This window comes from Amblyomma americanum, chromosome 8 (genome assembly GCF_052857255.1).
Source record: "Amblyomma americanum isolate KBUSLIRL-KWMA chromosome 8, ASM5285725v1, whole genome shotgun sequence".
NCBI classification, from domain to species: domain Eukaryota; kingdom Metazoa; phylum Arthropoda; class Arachnida; order Ixodida; family Ixodidae; genus Amblyomma; species Amblyomma americanum.
The window spans coordinates 25,903,022-25,918,580 of NC_135504.1; the positions used below are offsets into that span (position 1 = coordinate 25,903,022).

Genomic DNA, 15,559 nt, shown 5'->3' on the forward strand with positions numbered 1-15,559 from the left:
GAAAGTGCCAGGCTGTTCCCACCTTCTAGTTTGAGGAAGTTTCAGCAGACAGTCATAGCCGGCGAATAATTAATTTCTCCTTTTTGTTTCCATGAAAGGCTTGCTTATGAGTGCGACCAGTCAAGCCTGAAACAACACTTTCCTTTCTCGTTTGTATACTTCATTTCTCTACGAAAAAACTGGCTGCAATCACGCGATGGAAGGATGATTACAAACGAAGTAATGTTCGTTTGAGAACGGTTTTGTTTGAACGCAACCGCAGACAATAGAGCCAGCGAATAACAGCGGTGATTCGGTTTGCCTTGTCTGCGTGATAATGTGGTTATAAATGAGGCGCATTCCTTACAAATTTTCCTACGATTGGAGATATCGCTATGGGTAGATTGTAACGCTGGCCGCTCACGACAACGGGGCTCAGAAAGAAAGGCAACGTGCACTGTCACGCGCTGCCAAGCGGCTCGCTTCGCAAAGGTTGCTTCCTGCCGGCCTTCCCCGTAGTGGAGATATCGCACTTCACTGATACAGAAAACATGGAACATGCACAGATCGGCTGACAGACGAAGTGCGTACTTGCAACTGATCATACTGCATGGGATGTGGCGAGTATATGCAGCCTGCAGAACGACAGGAAAGTGTGGAGCATAATAGGACGAAATAATTCTGCGCCCTAAAGGAACACCTTCGCGCCTCTATACCTATAAACCAGCCAATGACACCAACCATTCCATTTTGCTGCCTTCGAGGGCCACTCACGGCGCATTGATGTAATATTCTGTTCCGCTGCTCCTGATCTTAAATGGTTCGATAATTTCGCTCTCGGTTTTTGTTTTCGCGCCACCTAGGATGGTGGTGTAGTCTAGGTGAAGTTGCATTCTTTGCAAATATGACAGTGGTTAACCCACCGCGGTGGCTCAGTGGTTAGGGCGCTTGGCTACTGATCCGGAGTTCCCAGGTTCGAACCCGACCGCGGCGGCTCCGTTTTTATGGAGGAAAAACGCTAAGGCGCCCGTGTGCTGTGCGATGTCAGTGCACGTTAAAGATCCCCAGGTGGTCGAAATTATTCCGGAGCCCTCCACTACGGCACCTCCTTCTTCCTTTCTTCTTTCACTCCTTCCCTTATCCCTTCCCTAACGGCGCGGTTCAGGTGTCCAACGATATGTGAGACAGATACGGCGCCATTTCCTTTCCCCCACAATTATTACTATTATTATTATTATGACAGTGGAAGCCAAATTTCCGGGGTACGTTATATGGCTTTTTTGAGGTATATATATATATATATATATATATATATATATATATATATATATATATATATATATATATATATATATATATATATATATATATATATATATATATATATATATATGAAAAGCGCAGTGCCGAACTCGCTTCGAAGACAGACTCATCTGCTGTGCTCTCGCAGAGCGCCGCGAACTCTCGACACTGTGTTGAGCCTGTCAACCCTCATGTGCATTACGAACCCCCTTTGCAGGCTGATTGCGTTCGAAACTGGTTTTGCCCCGGAGGGCGCAGCGGGGTATTTGGAGCTTCTTCCAACCGTACACCCCTGAGGAAGCCGGGCCGGAGGACGCTTGTACCCATTTTTACCGGTGGGTTGCCGGCGGTGGGTTTCGAACCAACCACTTTCCGCAGCTGAGGCGGACGCCCAAGCCCCTAGACCACAACATATACACTCTGTAGACAGGAAGATGTTTTGTATTGAGACAGCGAGCGGTTCTTTAAAGGGTTAAACATAGTATAAGCCAACGCAGCGTGTTGGAGCGGCGCACGGCTATGTAGGGTTTCCAGTCCTTCGCCAGAGCCATATATAGCCTTTCGCAGATGGCGCATGCCACGGTGGATTCCGCGGAGCAAATTAGAACTGGAAGCGGCAACATGCGGAAATGTGTGCTCGGCAGGCCGCTCAAGGCAGTACCTCACATGACAAGATTGTTGTGTACTGTCCCAAACAGCACAAGTAATTGGCCCAACATTGGAACTGTATCGGCAAAACTGGCCCTACAAAGGACCAGGATGGGACCATCCTGTTGCAATATTGGGCCTATGACCTATGCTGCTTGGGGTGTTTCTTCGATTGCGCTAGCCCCTCTTTGCGTTAAAGAACCCCAGGTGGTCGAAATTTCCGGAGCCCTTCACTACGGCGTCTCTCATAGCCTGAGTCGCTTTGCGACGTTAAACCCCCATAAACCAAACCAAACCAAATTCTCTTTTACCCCTCTATCCGGCAGAAACACCTGCTCCGGAGCGGACCGCCCCCAGGCCGTCCACCAGATGCAGAAAAGTGGATTTTTGGACCGCACCACCGGATGTTTCTGGACTTTCTTCGATAGTCCAGTGTGTACCTATATTTGTAAATAATACATGATGCCAGCAGGGGCACCGTCGCAATAATAAAAAAAATATAGTGAAAGAGGAACCGCCATCAGCACTGCTACTGTCTTGTTAAGCAGTAGAACAGAGAGGTGCAGTGATAACGAGCTACAGATTCAAGAAGCATGCAAACTGGTCAAAAGCTTCTGCGATCGGTGTGAAGTCGATGATGGCTTCTCATGACGCATCTGAGGGAAGTGATCTTCACGGCAAGGCTCAAGCAGTGCTCCGTGCCTGCAGTTGGCGCTCCCGTGCTCATGCAAGTGCGCGCCACATTGAACAGGCACGACTTGCAGAGTGACCACAATAACCTCGTGCTTTTGAACAATGAACTACACCATTTATTGACAATATGTACAGATGCGTGCAAGGAAAAAAAAAGCTGAAGCTGCTCATTTCGCGTGCATGTACACCGTACAAGTGGTTACTGATCGAATGTAGGACACGACTTCAGACGCTGTCGCTTTGTAGGAACTGCAGTGCCAGGAAAACTTCCTGTCGGGTGTTCTACACCCAAAAAATTATTCGTTTATTGACGACGAGAACTGCTTTTTATACTCAGGAGATAAAGCACGAGCATATCATGAGCTCAAGGTTTTTAAATCAAACATTGGTCGGCGTGTAAAAATATTAACGTCAGTGGAGGCAATGCGACTATAACTGGAATCATCACACTTTGTCGTTCATATACCACACACCCACACCGTCAATTATGCACTGAGCAGAAAAATGAAAATTTTCGCCTCACGTGATACACCAATGGTGTTACAAAGACATTGCATACGTTGTGGACATTGAATCACAAGCTTCCTAAAAGGCAGAGAAGCTTTTGCGAAGACTGGTAAAGGAAAAGCACACATGTCGAAAAAGTGATTTTTGACAATAACCGTATTACTCCTTTAACAAATGGTATTGCTCCTTTAAAGCATTGGGGATGTAATTAAAATAATTTCGGTTTGCTGCAGTCAGTTCGGGTGAAAAATTGTGGTGCTATCTTGAAAGAAAAGTTGTCGGCTGGAAATTGCGTGTTGCTTTCTTGGAGAAGCAAAACCACATAAGCAGTTTTTGTGTCAAACTAATTATCTCGTTTACATAATTCATCTTTTCTCTTCCGTTATTTTCAGATGTTTTTTTCTGGTTATGACGATTTTTATTTTAGTTAGCCTCTTCGTTTTATAAGCTTTCACATGAACAGAAGTTCCTAGACTTTCCTTCACCAAACTTTAGAGACGAGAAACAGATTCAGATTACGTCGGGTGGCATTAATTTGTAAGGGCGAAACAACGGAATTCCGCAGATCCCGCTCCGCTCAGGTATATATGTATCTTGAGCTGTGGTAGTTGTGCAGCAAGGTCATGTTCAGCTTTGTTCTACTTGTGACTACACGCTACGGACAATGCGAGACGTATTGATACGCTACGCCTCGCTCTTTCCATTTTTTTGCGCACATAAAGACAGTGAGCCTGCCTTCGTGCTGCAAATAACATCCTTCTCGCTTGCCGTGCACATGAGTTGAATAAGAAGGTATATACTTGGGAACATGGAGCTCATCGCAAAATCGTCCGTTTGTAGGTTTAGGCGTGATCGTGAACCGAGGTTGTCAAAACGTGCTACTTCAGGGCTGTCAAGCGTGTATTCCGTGCAGAATCTGTCCCTCATTCGTCGACGTGGGCTATAGAGACGCTCGTAAAACGCTGACACATTGTACATCTTCCTGCGACCCGCCTAGTGCAAACTGTGCTACCAATTTATTTTAAGCTTAGGATATAATTTTGGTCCCAAGACATGACTCAAATAGGCTTTTTGCTGCATTCCGAACTTATGACTATGTGCAGGGAAATGTTCAGTATGAAGAACATTTTGAAATTTTCGAAGCACAGAGCAAAATTAGATCACCTTCTCCGCTTCAATGTATACTTATCACTAGTAGTATATATTGGTTGCGAGAACACAGTAATAGCGCTAAATAACAGGGACGAAAGGGCTACTGCTAAGTCCTTTCAATCTAAACATCAACTTGACCAGCATTCTGCCTTATACGCTGGTTGCGCTCTTACGAGTAATAATCAACATTCAAAAGTGTTTTAACATTCACAGGAATGCGCACGAATATGCTAGTTTCTATTGTTTTCAGCCCCCTTAAGATGTGATCCCAGTGTCTTCCAGCTTTTTGGAGAGCCCCTGAAGAGGAGGGAAAAGGTACGATGCTGGCCATACTCGCTAGATGGCAGCACAAGGTTTAAGTGTAGCTTAACAGAGTTCTTTACGGCACAAGATCTCCTATAGAACGGCTGCCGGTCCTGCGATTCCGGTGTCCAATATAATGAAAAATATTCTTCAATGACGGGTCTCGGGAGAATATACAAGGTTGTCGGAATATGGTCTCAGTGGCAGGAGGGGGCCTGCACCACACAGCTATCGGAGCGAATTTCCGACGGCTCCGCGTTCCCGAGTAGGACCTTCCGGTGTCGCCATCTTCCGGTGTCGCTCAGAAGCGTTTCTTCTTCCTGCGTCTCGGCGCCGGCTCGGCCGCTTCATCCATCGGCTCGTCCGACACCTCCATCCAGTCGAGCATGGCTCCCTGGACGGGTGCGGCCGCTGCGGCGGTCGGCTCCGGGGCCTTGTACAGGGCCCTGAGCGCCCGCTTGCCCGTCAGGTCGAGGCGGCCGTCGAAGTAGGTGTCGTTGATGTAGAACAGGAGCCGGTCCACTTTCTCCGGGAAGTTTGTGATCTGGGCCTCCAGCGTGGGCGGCTTGGAGGCCTCGTCGGGTTCCAGGTCGGCGGTCGCCAAGCCCAGGAAGCCCTTGAACTTCTTGCCCATATAGCTGACCATCTCGAAGTCGTTGCACTGCTTCTCGACGTCCTCCTTCACGGACTGGAAGGAGCTGATGATGAGCGTGACGAATATGTTGAGCAGGATGACGGAGGTGACCAGGGCGAACACGAAGAACACGAACGGTCCGACCACGGGGGACGCCATGGCGATGTCGTCGAACTTGAACTGCCCCCGCGCCATGTCGAACGCCGTCTCGGCAGCCGTGACGAATGTGGAAAACTCCGCCATCTTGGTTCCCAACAGGATGTAGAACACCTGGAAACAAAGAGGAGCAGTTACCAGGAATTTAGGACAGAGGTCTCTTTTACTTGTTCGCATGCCGCGTGGCGCATGATAGAAACTAAGGATTGTTTGGTATTGGTTTTATGGGGGTTTAACGTCCCAAAGCGACTCGGGCCGCAGCCGGGATCGAACCCGCGTCTTTCGGGCCAGCAGCCGAACACCGTAACCACTCAGCCACCACGGCGGCTGAACTGAGGATTGTATTTTGTCTGAAGGTTCTAAGGACCTCTTCGTCCTTGAGGTGCAAAGTCAGACTCTTCATCTACGGTGCGACGTTATAACCCTAGAGTGTGAGATGGGGTGACCAAGGCCTAGAAATGTAGATTTTGCACGATTATCTTTTTAATGTGGTCAAACGTACATGGCATTAATCAATCGAAAGCCTGTCTCTGTACAGCTTGCAGCCACCGAAAAAAAAACCATTGGAGGTGTAGATTCTTCAGGAATCATTTTTTATAACCCTAAACGGATCTAAATTTTGGCAATGTTCATAGGCGCACATTGTTTAAACTCTTAATGTCTTGGAGCAAATATTAGACGAGGTATCGTAACGCCGCTGCCCTTGACGTACGCGAGGGATCACTTAGGACCTAAGTCCTGTGGCATAAGCATGGATGACACGTATAGGTGCTCTGTCACGAACACTTGACGATGTCCAGTTAGCGATTTGTTCTCAACGAACAGTGCGGCCTGTATACGAAAGCACGTTGAGCCATCGTGAGCCACCGACCTGCACAAAGGCGAAGAAGACGACCCAGAAGACCACGAAGAAGGAACTCAGGTCCCTGGAGCATTGGGCCAGTGTGCTGTAGAGGATGCCGATGCGCTTATTGAAGCGCAGCAGCTTGGTGAACTTGAGGATGCAGATGAATATCAGGAAGGACATCAGGTAGCCGAACAGCTCGTCGATAGCCGCCACCACCTGCACACGGCGCCGCGTGCTTTGTGCTATGAACGTGTACGCGCAAGGTGTGCTTGTGTGCCAGCTGCCTGCTATAGTCGGACGCAACTTAAGTCTGCATTGAGCTGCGCCCACATTCACGACGCGTAAAGGATTGGGCAAGTTGGTCAGACATGCTTAACGGAATAATGGCGCAGATCAAGTGACCGGATTTGTGCTCTCCTGCTGTCCTGTCACTTGATCTGCGCCATTATTCCGTTAAACACATTCACGACCACCGCACAGAATTACTACGTAACAAAGAAGCAGTCCGTTGTCAAAAATTTCCTTGTTACCATGAACAAGAAATTAACCACCAGACTAAAGTATAGACTCGAGAAATTTGATGCCTCTGGCTTTTTAAAAAAACCCAGTCAAACATTAAAAGCCCGATTCCATTCTCTGTCGTGATTAGTCAGCGGAGTAAAACAGGACACCGCGCATCACGGCCCATCTTACGAACTGGTGTTTTTTTTTTAAGTTGTATCCTACTATAGTGACGCATGTGTACGACAAGTCAGTCTAACGACACTAAGCCACAAGATTAGTGGACTGATGGAGTAGCATGCTAGCTACCGTTTTTGCCAAAAATAACCTACATCTCTTGTCATGCTATCAGGAGGCATCATAATCCAAACGCTAGCGATGGCGCAAGTTCAAGTGACGCAGTATGATCCTCGTAACAGAAGAGGGCCGGCGGTCGCTGCGTCGACGCATAGCCGCCAGCTCGATTTTTCCGTTCCTTAACGTTCACGTTAATTTTACTGCGGACTTTCTGTGGTTGTATTTCTTTCGCACTGGGAATGTGAACCTTCCATTGCTAACGTTTCGGGGCCTGCGACCTTGTCAAATTGTCACTACGGCAGCCTTTTCTACTGTGCAGCCTCACCATATATATGCATTGGGTGCAGGTAAACATAATTATTACAATTATTAACTTGTGCACACATTGTACCATGCCTAATCTGCATTAACGCGACAGGCATTCGCAGTAATGGTGGCATGAGTAGAAAGAAAGAAGCAATATGACGGCCAGACCTGCAGCTTGACGTAGCCGTTCCCGTGGCTGCGCTCGAAGGTCTTGAGTATCTTCCTGGTGACCACCATGCGCGACACGTAGAAGAACATGGCCGAGTAGGAGAGCCCCAGGGCGACCAGTTCGGCCAGGTTCCAGTAGCTGCGGAAGTAGTCGGCCCGCAGGTTCAGGAAGCTGCGGATCTCGTGCACCGTGAAGTAGACGACGAAGCCGACGAAGGTCAGCTCGCAGAGGAGCACGAACAGCCCGAACCCCTGGTGGTAGCGCATCAGCCGGATGGCGTCGATGCGCACGTTCGGGATGACGCCGCCGCCCGGGTGGAACTCGGCGACGATCGTCACCACGCCGAACAGGTTCACCTGCACGGTTCGGGGAACGCGTGGCCACATTGCTCAGTAGCCAGAGGGGCCAGTTCCCCACGCTATATAACATCGCTCAGGAGCCATGGCAGCCAGTTATATAGACTTCCATGATTCTAAAGAAAAGGGTCTAAAGACTTTCTATAGACTTCTTATAGACTCTGTTGTTTTCCTATATATATTTCCTTTTGTCTAATCATAGTCGATAGACAAAAGTCTGCTAAAAGTGTATGGCCATAAATCTACAGATTGCTAATACACTGTCTATATGATTTGTATAGTCTATAGACTAGTATATATGATTTGTTCACAGAAAGTCTACAGAAATTCTGACGATCGAACGTCTATGGACAGTCTACAGGCTGTCTAAAGAACTTATTGTAAGGGCTACACAACAAGTACGCCGAGGAGAATTCAATCCTGTTTCTTTTTCTTGGTAAAAATCGATTCTGTGTCTTTTTATGGTTATGTTTATGTTTGTTCGCCAACAAATTACCCACTTATTGCTCAGAAAACAGAATTTAAAAGTAGAATCTTTTCATCCACCGCCACTCGATTCATACTAGTGACGTCACCGTGGAAAATGACGCCGTGGTCCACGCTTTGTTGTGAAAAGCGGTGTATAGCCTGGCCTCAGGTATACGCGCGGGTTACTCGCGTCCGTTTTTGCAGATTACTTGCGAAAACGGAGAGGTGGCGACACCTGTATTTTGTTTTTCGATCTTTTATACTTTTAAAGGCTCCGTTTTCACTTTTCAACGAAAGCAGCGTCTTTGTCGTCATAATGCGGTAGTGTACAGGTACAGGCCAACTTCAGTTTGTCCCCAGTATCCCTTTAATGAACAAACCTGCCCTCTAAAACTCTACCCCGCTAGAACTACCTATTGTCTTCCACATGCACAGTCTTTGTCATAAGTGTACAGTCCAAAGGGTCTGCTTCTGAACCCTGCAGAGCGGCTCCTCTTGCATACTCAGGGACCCTAATCTCACGAAAGCGGGAGGAACTGAAGTCCTCAACCCTCCCAAGCTTAGGACAGTTCAAATGTGCTTAAAGGGGCTGTGAAGGGGGCTCTAATAAAGTTGCGGCATGCCTGGGATATTGAAGCACGCCGATTCACGAATAGTGTCCATCAAGGATTTTTTAAATGCGCTTCGTAGAAGCTGAGTTATCTGTAGTTAAAAGTCGAATTTCAGAGTCTTCGCGCCTTTCCCTCTCCTCTCGTCACTTTTTGCACGCTGGAAGGTAGGCGCTCCTTTGCCGACCCCCCTCTGGGAGCGGAGCTTTCCGACCCACCGGAGCTACGCGGCTTATTGGCCGCGGCCACGGTAGCTGCCTGACGTCTGAAAGAATCTGCCCAATGGCCACCTCTAACCTTGTCTACGAAGACGCGGGGGACGGAGGAGGGCGCGAGCATGAAAAAGTCGCCGGGAAGGGCTCGCCAACTTTGACGCGTGATTGTGGGTCGTCTGCTGCGTGTAGAAGAGTATTATTTGGCTCTGGTTTTCATGGCAACACAGTGCAGTGATTAAGTGAGTTAATGTGCTCTCCTCGGAAGGCGTTTCAGAGTCCCTTTAAGAGCCCCGCTACAAGGGTTGGAAGCAGACCCCTTGGGATGTATATTTTTTGACAATAAAGACTACATTCCCCGCTATGCTCCGGATTGCAGCACTACAGAGTAATCAGCCCAGCCTGCCCACCTGGGCGTTGTAGACGCTGAACTCGACGAAGACGGCCCTGGTGCCTCCGTCGATCCAGTCGGCCTTCTCCAGCTGGCGCAGCTTGTCGATGATCTTCTCGTTGGTGCCCCGTAGCGGCACCAGGTATCCGCCACCCCCGTACACGTCCAGCTTGCCCCAGAAGGGCAGCCCGTTGAGCTCTTTGGCCCGCCGGTGGTGCCACTCGTCCACCACGCGGCCACCACTGCGGTCCTTGGGGTTGTCGTCCACCACCACCTCCCGCCAGCCGGGCCGGTAGCTCAGCTTGTCCTCGTTCAGCAGGTTCGACTGGCCGCGACACTCGTCCACAAGGTTCCGCATCAGCTTCTCCACACGGCACGAGTCTGCAAAGACAAGCGGCTTCACTCCTTTCGCTGGTCAGCACAATGCACTGAGGAACTCCCACTGTGCTAGTATGGGTGGCGTGCGAGATTTGATAATTGTGTGCCCGTGTTTTGAAGCGAAAAGCTTCACTAGGCTCGTCAACACCGAGCTTCGCGTGAGCCACACTACAGATTTGCCACAGCTGCGCATGCGCGAAACCGAGTGACGTCACGCGGAGCGCAGGTGGTCGCTGCTGCCGCAGCCGTCGTAGCCACCGCGCGCTGCCTCCGTCGCCTGCCCTTTCGCCATGGAAAGAGGAGAAGACCCAGAAGTGGTAGCGTTGGGGTTGGCTCAAAAGCAGCGAAGATATAAAAAGTGCAAGGCTAGACAAGCGGCTGAAACGCCAGAATCACGAGAGGCACGCCTTTGCTAAACGCTTTTCGCTTCGAGATATCCAGGCTTAACACTTTAGCTAAGCCTCAACCCAACTTTCTTTATCATGAGCGCGAGGCATTTCTGCGTAGCCTGAGCAGATGGAACGTGCCTCCGAATAGCGCCGCTAATGCGGTGTTTCCTGGAGATCAATGAACTAAGAGACGCGCTCAGTAACTAAGTTTCTTTTATGTGGTTTAGGGGGTTTAACGTCCCAAAGCGACTCAGGCTATGAGGAACGCCGTAGTGAAGGGCTCCGGAATTTTCGACCACCTGGGGTTCTTTAACGTGCACTGACATCGCACAGTACACGGGCCTCTGGAATTTCACCTCCATCGAAATTCCACTGCCGCGGCCGGGATCGAACCCGCGTCTTTCAGGTCAGCAGCGGAGTGCCATAACCACTGAGCCACTGCCGCGGTCCAAAGTTACTTTTAGACTTTGTAGTAAGTGCTGGACTCCTATGTGTACTGGTAAACTGCGGCTTTTTTATGCAATAAATATGGAACATTTGTTGACGTCATCCATGTAAAAGTAACTCTGCTCTTTAACGGTACCATCACCGCCATCTAGTATAAAGACAGTCATTTGTTATAGAACCTGGGAGACGCACGGTGCTTATTAGTTTATTGAAGGTAATTAACATTTGTAAGCAGTGCTTTCTGGGGTAACGTTTCGTGTGGACGGGGAGTGAAAAAAAAAATAAACCGACCAAAATGCACTGCCACCTGCCCCTTGATGGTACAACAAATACTATAGGACGCAGGAAGAAAGAAGTTCTATAAAAACAAATGTACCAACTCGTGCTACTGAGTGCTTCGGTGCCACAGTAAGTGGATTACAAAGTTAATATCCGGACTTAGAATAGTTTACGGTGTCAGGCCGGCTTTATCATGGCCGCTGCTTCAGGCATGCTTATTGAAAATTAAGGCACACAAAACGGACTTTACGTAACTATCAAGAGAACCTACACATGACCCGATCATGGGTTCTCACAGAGCAGCTAGTGAGTAAACGGAAGCAAACCCTTAAAGCATGCAGAGCGACCTAAGACTCACTTGGCCGTGCTCGTATCTGCCTTAAGGCGGCGAACCCCATGATGCGGTTCACCCGGTCTCCGAGGAAGCCTCGCAGTCCGAAGGGTTGACCTCCGTTGTACCAGGGGCCGGCCTTGAGGTTGGGCACCAGCGCCTCCCGCGACCACTTCCAGAACTGCTCAGCGCTGGTGATCTGCGCAGTCGTGCCGCGTGCTCAGCGGAAGCACAGAAGGGGAAGAAGGCAACACGCAGTCACGTGATCCAACACAGCCACGTGAGAATCCAACACAGGCGCGGACGCTGTTTACGCGTTCACCGAAATGTGTCGCGTCTCGGCACCGCCGGACGCGCATTGCCCCATGAGCTAAACTGCATCGAGGTTTAGGAAGATCAGATTGAACAGAACTGCATGTATAATACATCACACTCTTCCTTTTTATTCGGAAAGCACTATTCCGATGGCTAAACTCCGAGCAAGATCTTGCGATGTATGTGGGTTTCTTCCAGGTGCAATAAATAAATAAAAATAAATCAAACGAATATCCGCGGCTGGAAGTCCCAACCCACGGCGGCGCGAACAGGTCAGCTTCGCTGGCCACTGCACGAAAGCACTAGGCTATCGCCGCAGTCAAACACGCCTCGCGTTAAACTGCAACACACTCTCGCGCTGTACATTGCCCAACGCCTTCTTCATCAACTAATACTACTATCAAACTAATATTTGCACTTTCAGCTATGTGATGGAAGTGACAGAGAGATGTACGCTGCATGCGTTGGCGTGGACAACGTTGTGCCAGAAACACGACACTAGAGCAATACGCGTTGGCTTTGATGACATTGCTGCAGAATCGCGGCACTGTTGAGCATAGGCTGATAGGGCACTTTCGATAAATTGCCCCTGATGATGAAAAATTTGAAGGTGCGCATAACTGGCTCCCTGGGCCAGTGGACACCTCAACCACGCTTTCAGGTACGTGGCGTTGGTGTCCACCTGCAAAAAACTGTGCTTTCGCACAATATATTTCGTGCTTAGCAATGCTAAACCGACACCATTTTTTTTAATTTTTTATGGGGAGCACAAAGTTGGGCGAGCCGGTTGAAGTTGTGGTACAGCGCTTTGACGTCTGCTTCCTTTCCTTGTGCTCGTCTCTTGCGCTGCCCACATTTCATCATTGCTTACTTTTGCACACCCAGTGCATGGGTCCCAATGAAGATGCCCATTACTTGTGTCGTGACTTCACGAAAGCCTTGATTTAGACATCGGTCGCTCAAAATCGATTGCACATTGCTGCCGCGCCACCGGCTGTGGAGCTACGTCCCTTCTTGCTTGTGAAACAGGATAACACAAATCCGCGCGTTACAATCAACAAAGGTTCCGTGAAAAGGCGGGGCCATACTGTGTCGGTTAGGAGTGAGAGTATTCCAAAGGCGAACTGAGGAAGCACGGGCTCAGAAAGCCCCCTGTGCGTAACTGTACAAGACCCACCTCCATGAACTTTCCGTTGTCGATGAACTCGTGCCTCAGGCTCTGCTGAAGGTAGTAGGCGCTGGGGTCCCTGTTTCCGTACGAGAGCACGGTGAGGATCCAGAGGAAGAATAGGTAGCTGCCGATCTCCCGCAAGATGGCCGCCATCTTGAGCTCCCGCAGGCGCTCCTCTCGGACGCGGTCCAGCTCCCGGGTGTTCTGCGGCTTGTACAGCCGCCGCCGCCGGTGGTTGGGGGCGTCTGCAGCGGAGAGGGTAGGGGAGACACAGCAGTGTTCATAACACTTAGGCAGTTGTCTGATCATGACAATTTCAGTTTGGTTGCTACGTTTCAGTTTGCATTGTCCTAGCGAAAAGGAGGAACCCATTGTGACGCAGTAATTCGTACTGTCCTCAGAAGTCACATTACTTATTCCCATTATATCGGGTTGACCGAGAATCGGACAGCTACGATATCTTGCCCAAAAAGAAAAGTTGGGCGCACAGAAAGCATGTGTCGTGCTTTGTGACGATCCTTGTCTCGATTATTTCTATTTTTATTGTGCCATTGGTAGTCCAGATTTGTGAAGTCAATACTGGGAGCTAAGCAAGGAATGCTATTCGCTGGTTGCGTTGTCGGAGGCGGGGCTAACCAATGACAAGAGAACAGAAGAACTGATCACAAAAAGAATCGCTAGAAAATACGGCCCTAGAATACCTTTTCTTTTTGTGGAGAGACAGGTAATGCATCAAACACTTTACGCAAGTCTGGGCAGTTTACCAGCGCTAATCACTCCGCAGCATGCGCACATCTACACGAGAAAGTAGTGGAAAACAAAAGCAACAACATAAAAGACAGCGCAAAGATGTCCAGTTTTCAGAGCCCAAATTATGACATCACTCGCACACCGCGGTAGTTGGCGCCAGCGCGCAGAGAACTCGCGCAACAACCATGCAATCCCGTAGACCACGCGTTAAGCTACGTCGCCGTTTTGTAACGCATGTGGTGCGCGCCTCACCGTTTTGCAGCCACTCCTCGTGTTCGAGGAGCTCGGGGTCTTCTTCGTCTTCGTCCGCCTCGTCGTCATCCTTGTCGGGAGACTTGAACAGGCTGGAGAAGATGATGGCCAGCAGGAACACCTGGGGACACGTACGCCGAGAGAGATGCTTCCTAAGCTTTCTCGGAGCGTAGGAACAGTCCGATCAAAACGACTCATCTCTGAGGACGACGTGAAAGAATCTCTGAGTCACATGTGAATCGCTTAGCACAAGCAACACTTTGATGAGTTGTCGTAGATGGGTTTTACTAGAAGGAGCCGTTGCAGCTTGTCTGAGCCAGGGACAGAGATGTGTGCAACTCCTAGATAACATGACTTCATGAGACATGTCTACTGGACGACCTTCCAGCCTTCACTGTGGGAGTTAATCAGATACGAACCCAGCGTGGAAGTGTGTCCACAATGAGGTTGCTAAGATCAAACACTTGACACTGCCTTCCTCAAAACTTGTGACCTATACCTCTTGGAAAAGCTAAGTCGTTCCACTAAGAAATCGCCAAGCTATCTTACTGCCGCTGCTATCTGGGGAAATTATGAATTGCAATAGTTGGCTACAACCCAAGAACGAAGGGGCAGATCCACGTCAAAGGAGGCCGTCCAGCCAATAGCGTCCAGCGATTTTCATGACATGGCGGTCAATCCGTTTGAGCCGTTGTTATCCCCATTCATCTGCGATTTCACGCTAGCAATGTCCTGGAGTAGCATGCCAGGCCGACAACCAGGCAAACCTCTCCTGTTCCATTAAAGTCCCTCCTCCTTCTCCTGCTCCTCCTCCTCGAGCAAGGTCAGAATGGATCGGCCAAGGAGGAGAGGGGGAGAATCGATCAAGGGGAGAATCAGCCGGCGCCATTGGCTGGAGGTGTTCCTTTGAGGAGCATTTTCCACTTCGTTCTTGAGTTGTATCTAACTATGGGAGAGGAGTTGTAGATACCAGGCGCGTAGGAAGCAGCCTGACATAACTTTTGGCATCGAGCGAGGGGCTCCTTGACAACAACCACAGCAACTCTCGCCTTGATAGGCTGCGTGACAACAACCACAACCGCAACAACAACGACACTCACCTTGATGGGCTGCGTGATGAGGACGGACATGAAGAAGGAGACGAGGAGGGAGGTGATCCACTTGCGCGTCTTCTCGTCGCCGAACTGGACGCCGTAGGCCCAGATGAAGAACACCGACACGAAGATGGAGGCCAGGCAGAGGAACCAGGCCACGTAGCGACACCACCAGGGGAACATGAACTTGCCCTTGCGGCGCGCACGGCCGCGGCGGCCCTGGCGCCTCTGCTGCGCCGTGGGACGCTCCTCGAACACGTCGTTGAGCTCCGTCTCCCGGAACTCGGTCAGCTGCATCGTGGACTCGGACTTGGGCCCGCGGGTCATCGGCTTGGCGGTGGCGGCCGACGAGGCGCGGCTCACCACCAGGGAGTCTGCGTGACGTCGGACCAATATGCTTTTGCTGTCCCTCTACCCCTTGTCCCACACAACAGTACTACACGACGTGACGTCGTCAAGCACACTCGCTGTCTTCTATGAACAGACTGTACGTGATCTGTATTACTAGCCCCATCCTCGCACTGCTCCACTTGCCGCAGCGCACTCTGCTGGGGTGAAATACAACCCTCCATTCTCCCTGTGTTCTAAGAGGTGGCGCCGAGGTTACACGTTAGAACAGATGCT

At 49.9% G+C, this 15,559-nt stretch overlaps 1 protein-coding gene across 1 annotated transcript in view; it reads right to left on the minus strand.

Annotated features, from left to right (window-relative positions):
- Positions 1-2,732: 2,732 nt before the first annotated feature.
- Positions 2,733-15,559, minus strand: part of LOC144101177 (polycystin-1-like) — a 72,258-nt gene continuing 59,431 nt past the window's right edge. The window contains exons 38-45 of the mRNA XM_077634228.1: positions 14,942-15,309; positions 13,842-13,962; positions 12,846-13,084; positions 11,381-11,552; positions 9,549-9,910; positions 7,494-7,850; positions 6,246-6,437; positions 2,733-5,488 (exon numbers count right to left, since the gene is read on the minus strand). Coding sequence (XP_077490354.1) covers positions 4,886-5,488; positions 6,246-6,437; positions 7,494-7,850; positions 9,549-9,910; positions 11,381-11,552; positions 12,846-13,084; positions 13,842-13,962; positions 14,942-15,309 — 2,414 coding nt within the window. The 3' untranslated portion in view covers positions 2,733-4,885. The remainder of the gene's footprint in view (positions 5,489-6,245; positions 6,438-7,493; positions 7,851-9,548; positions 9,911-11,380; positions 11,553-12,845; positions 13,085-13,841; positions 13,963-14,941; positions 15,310-15,559) is intronic.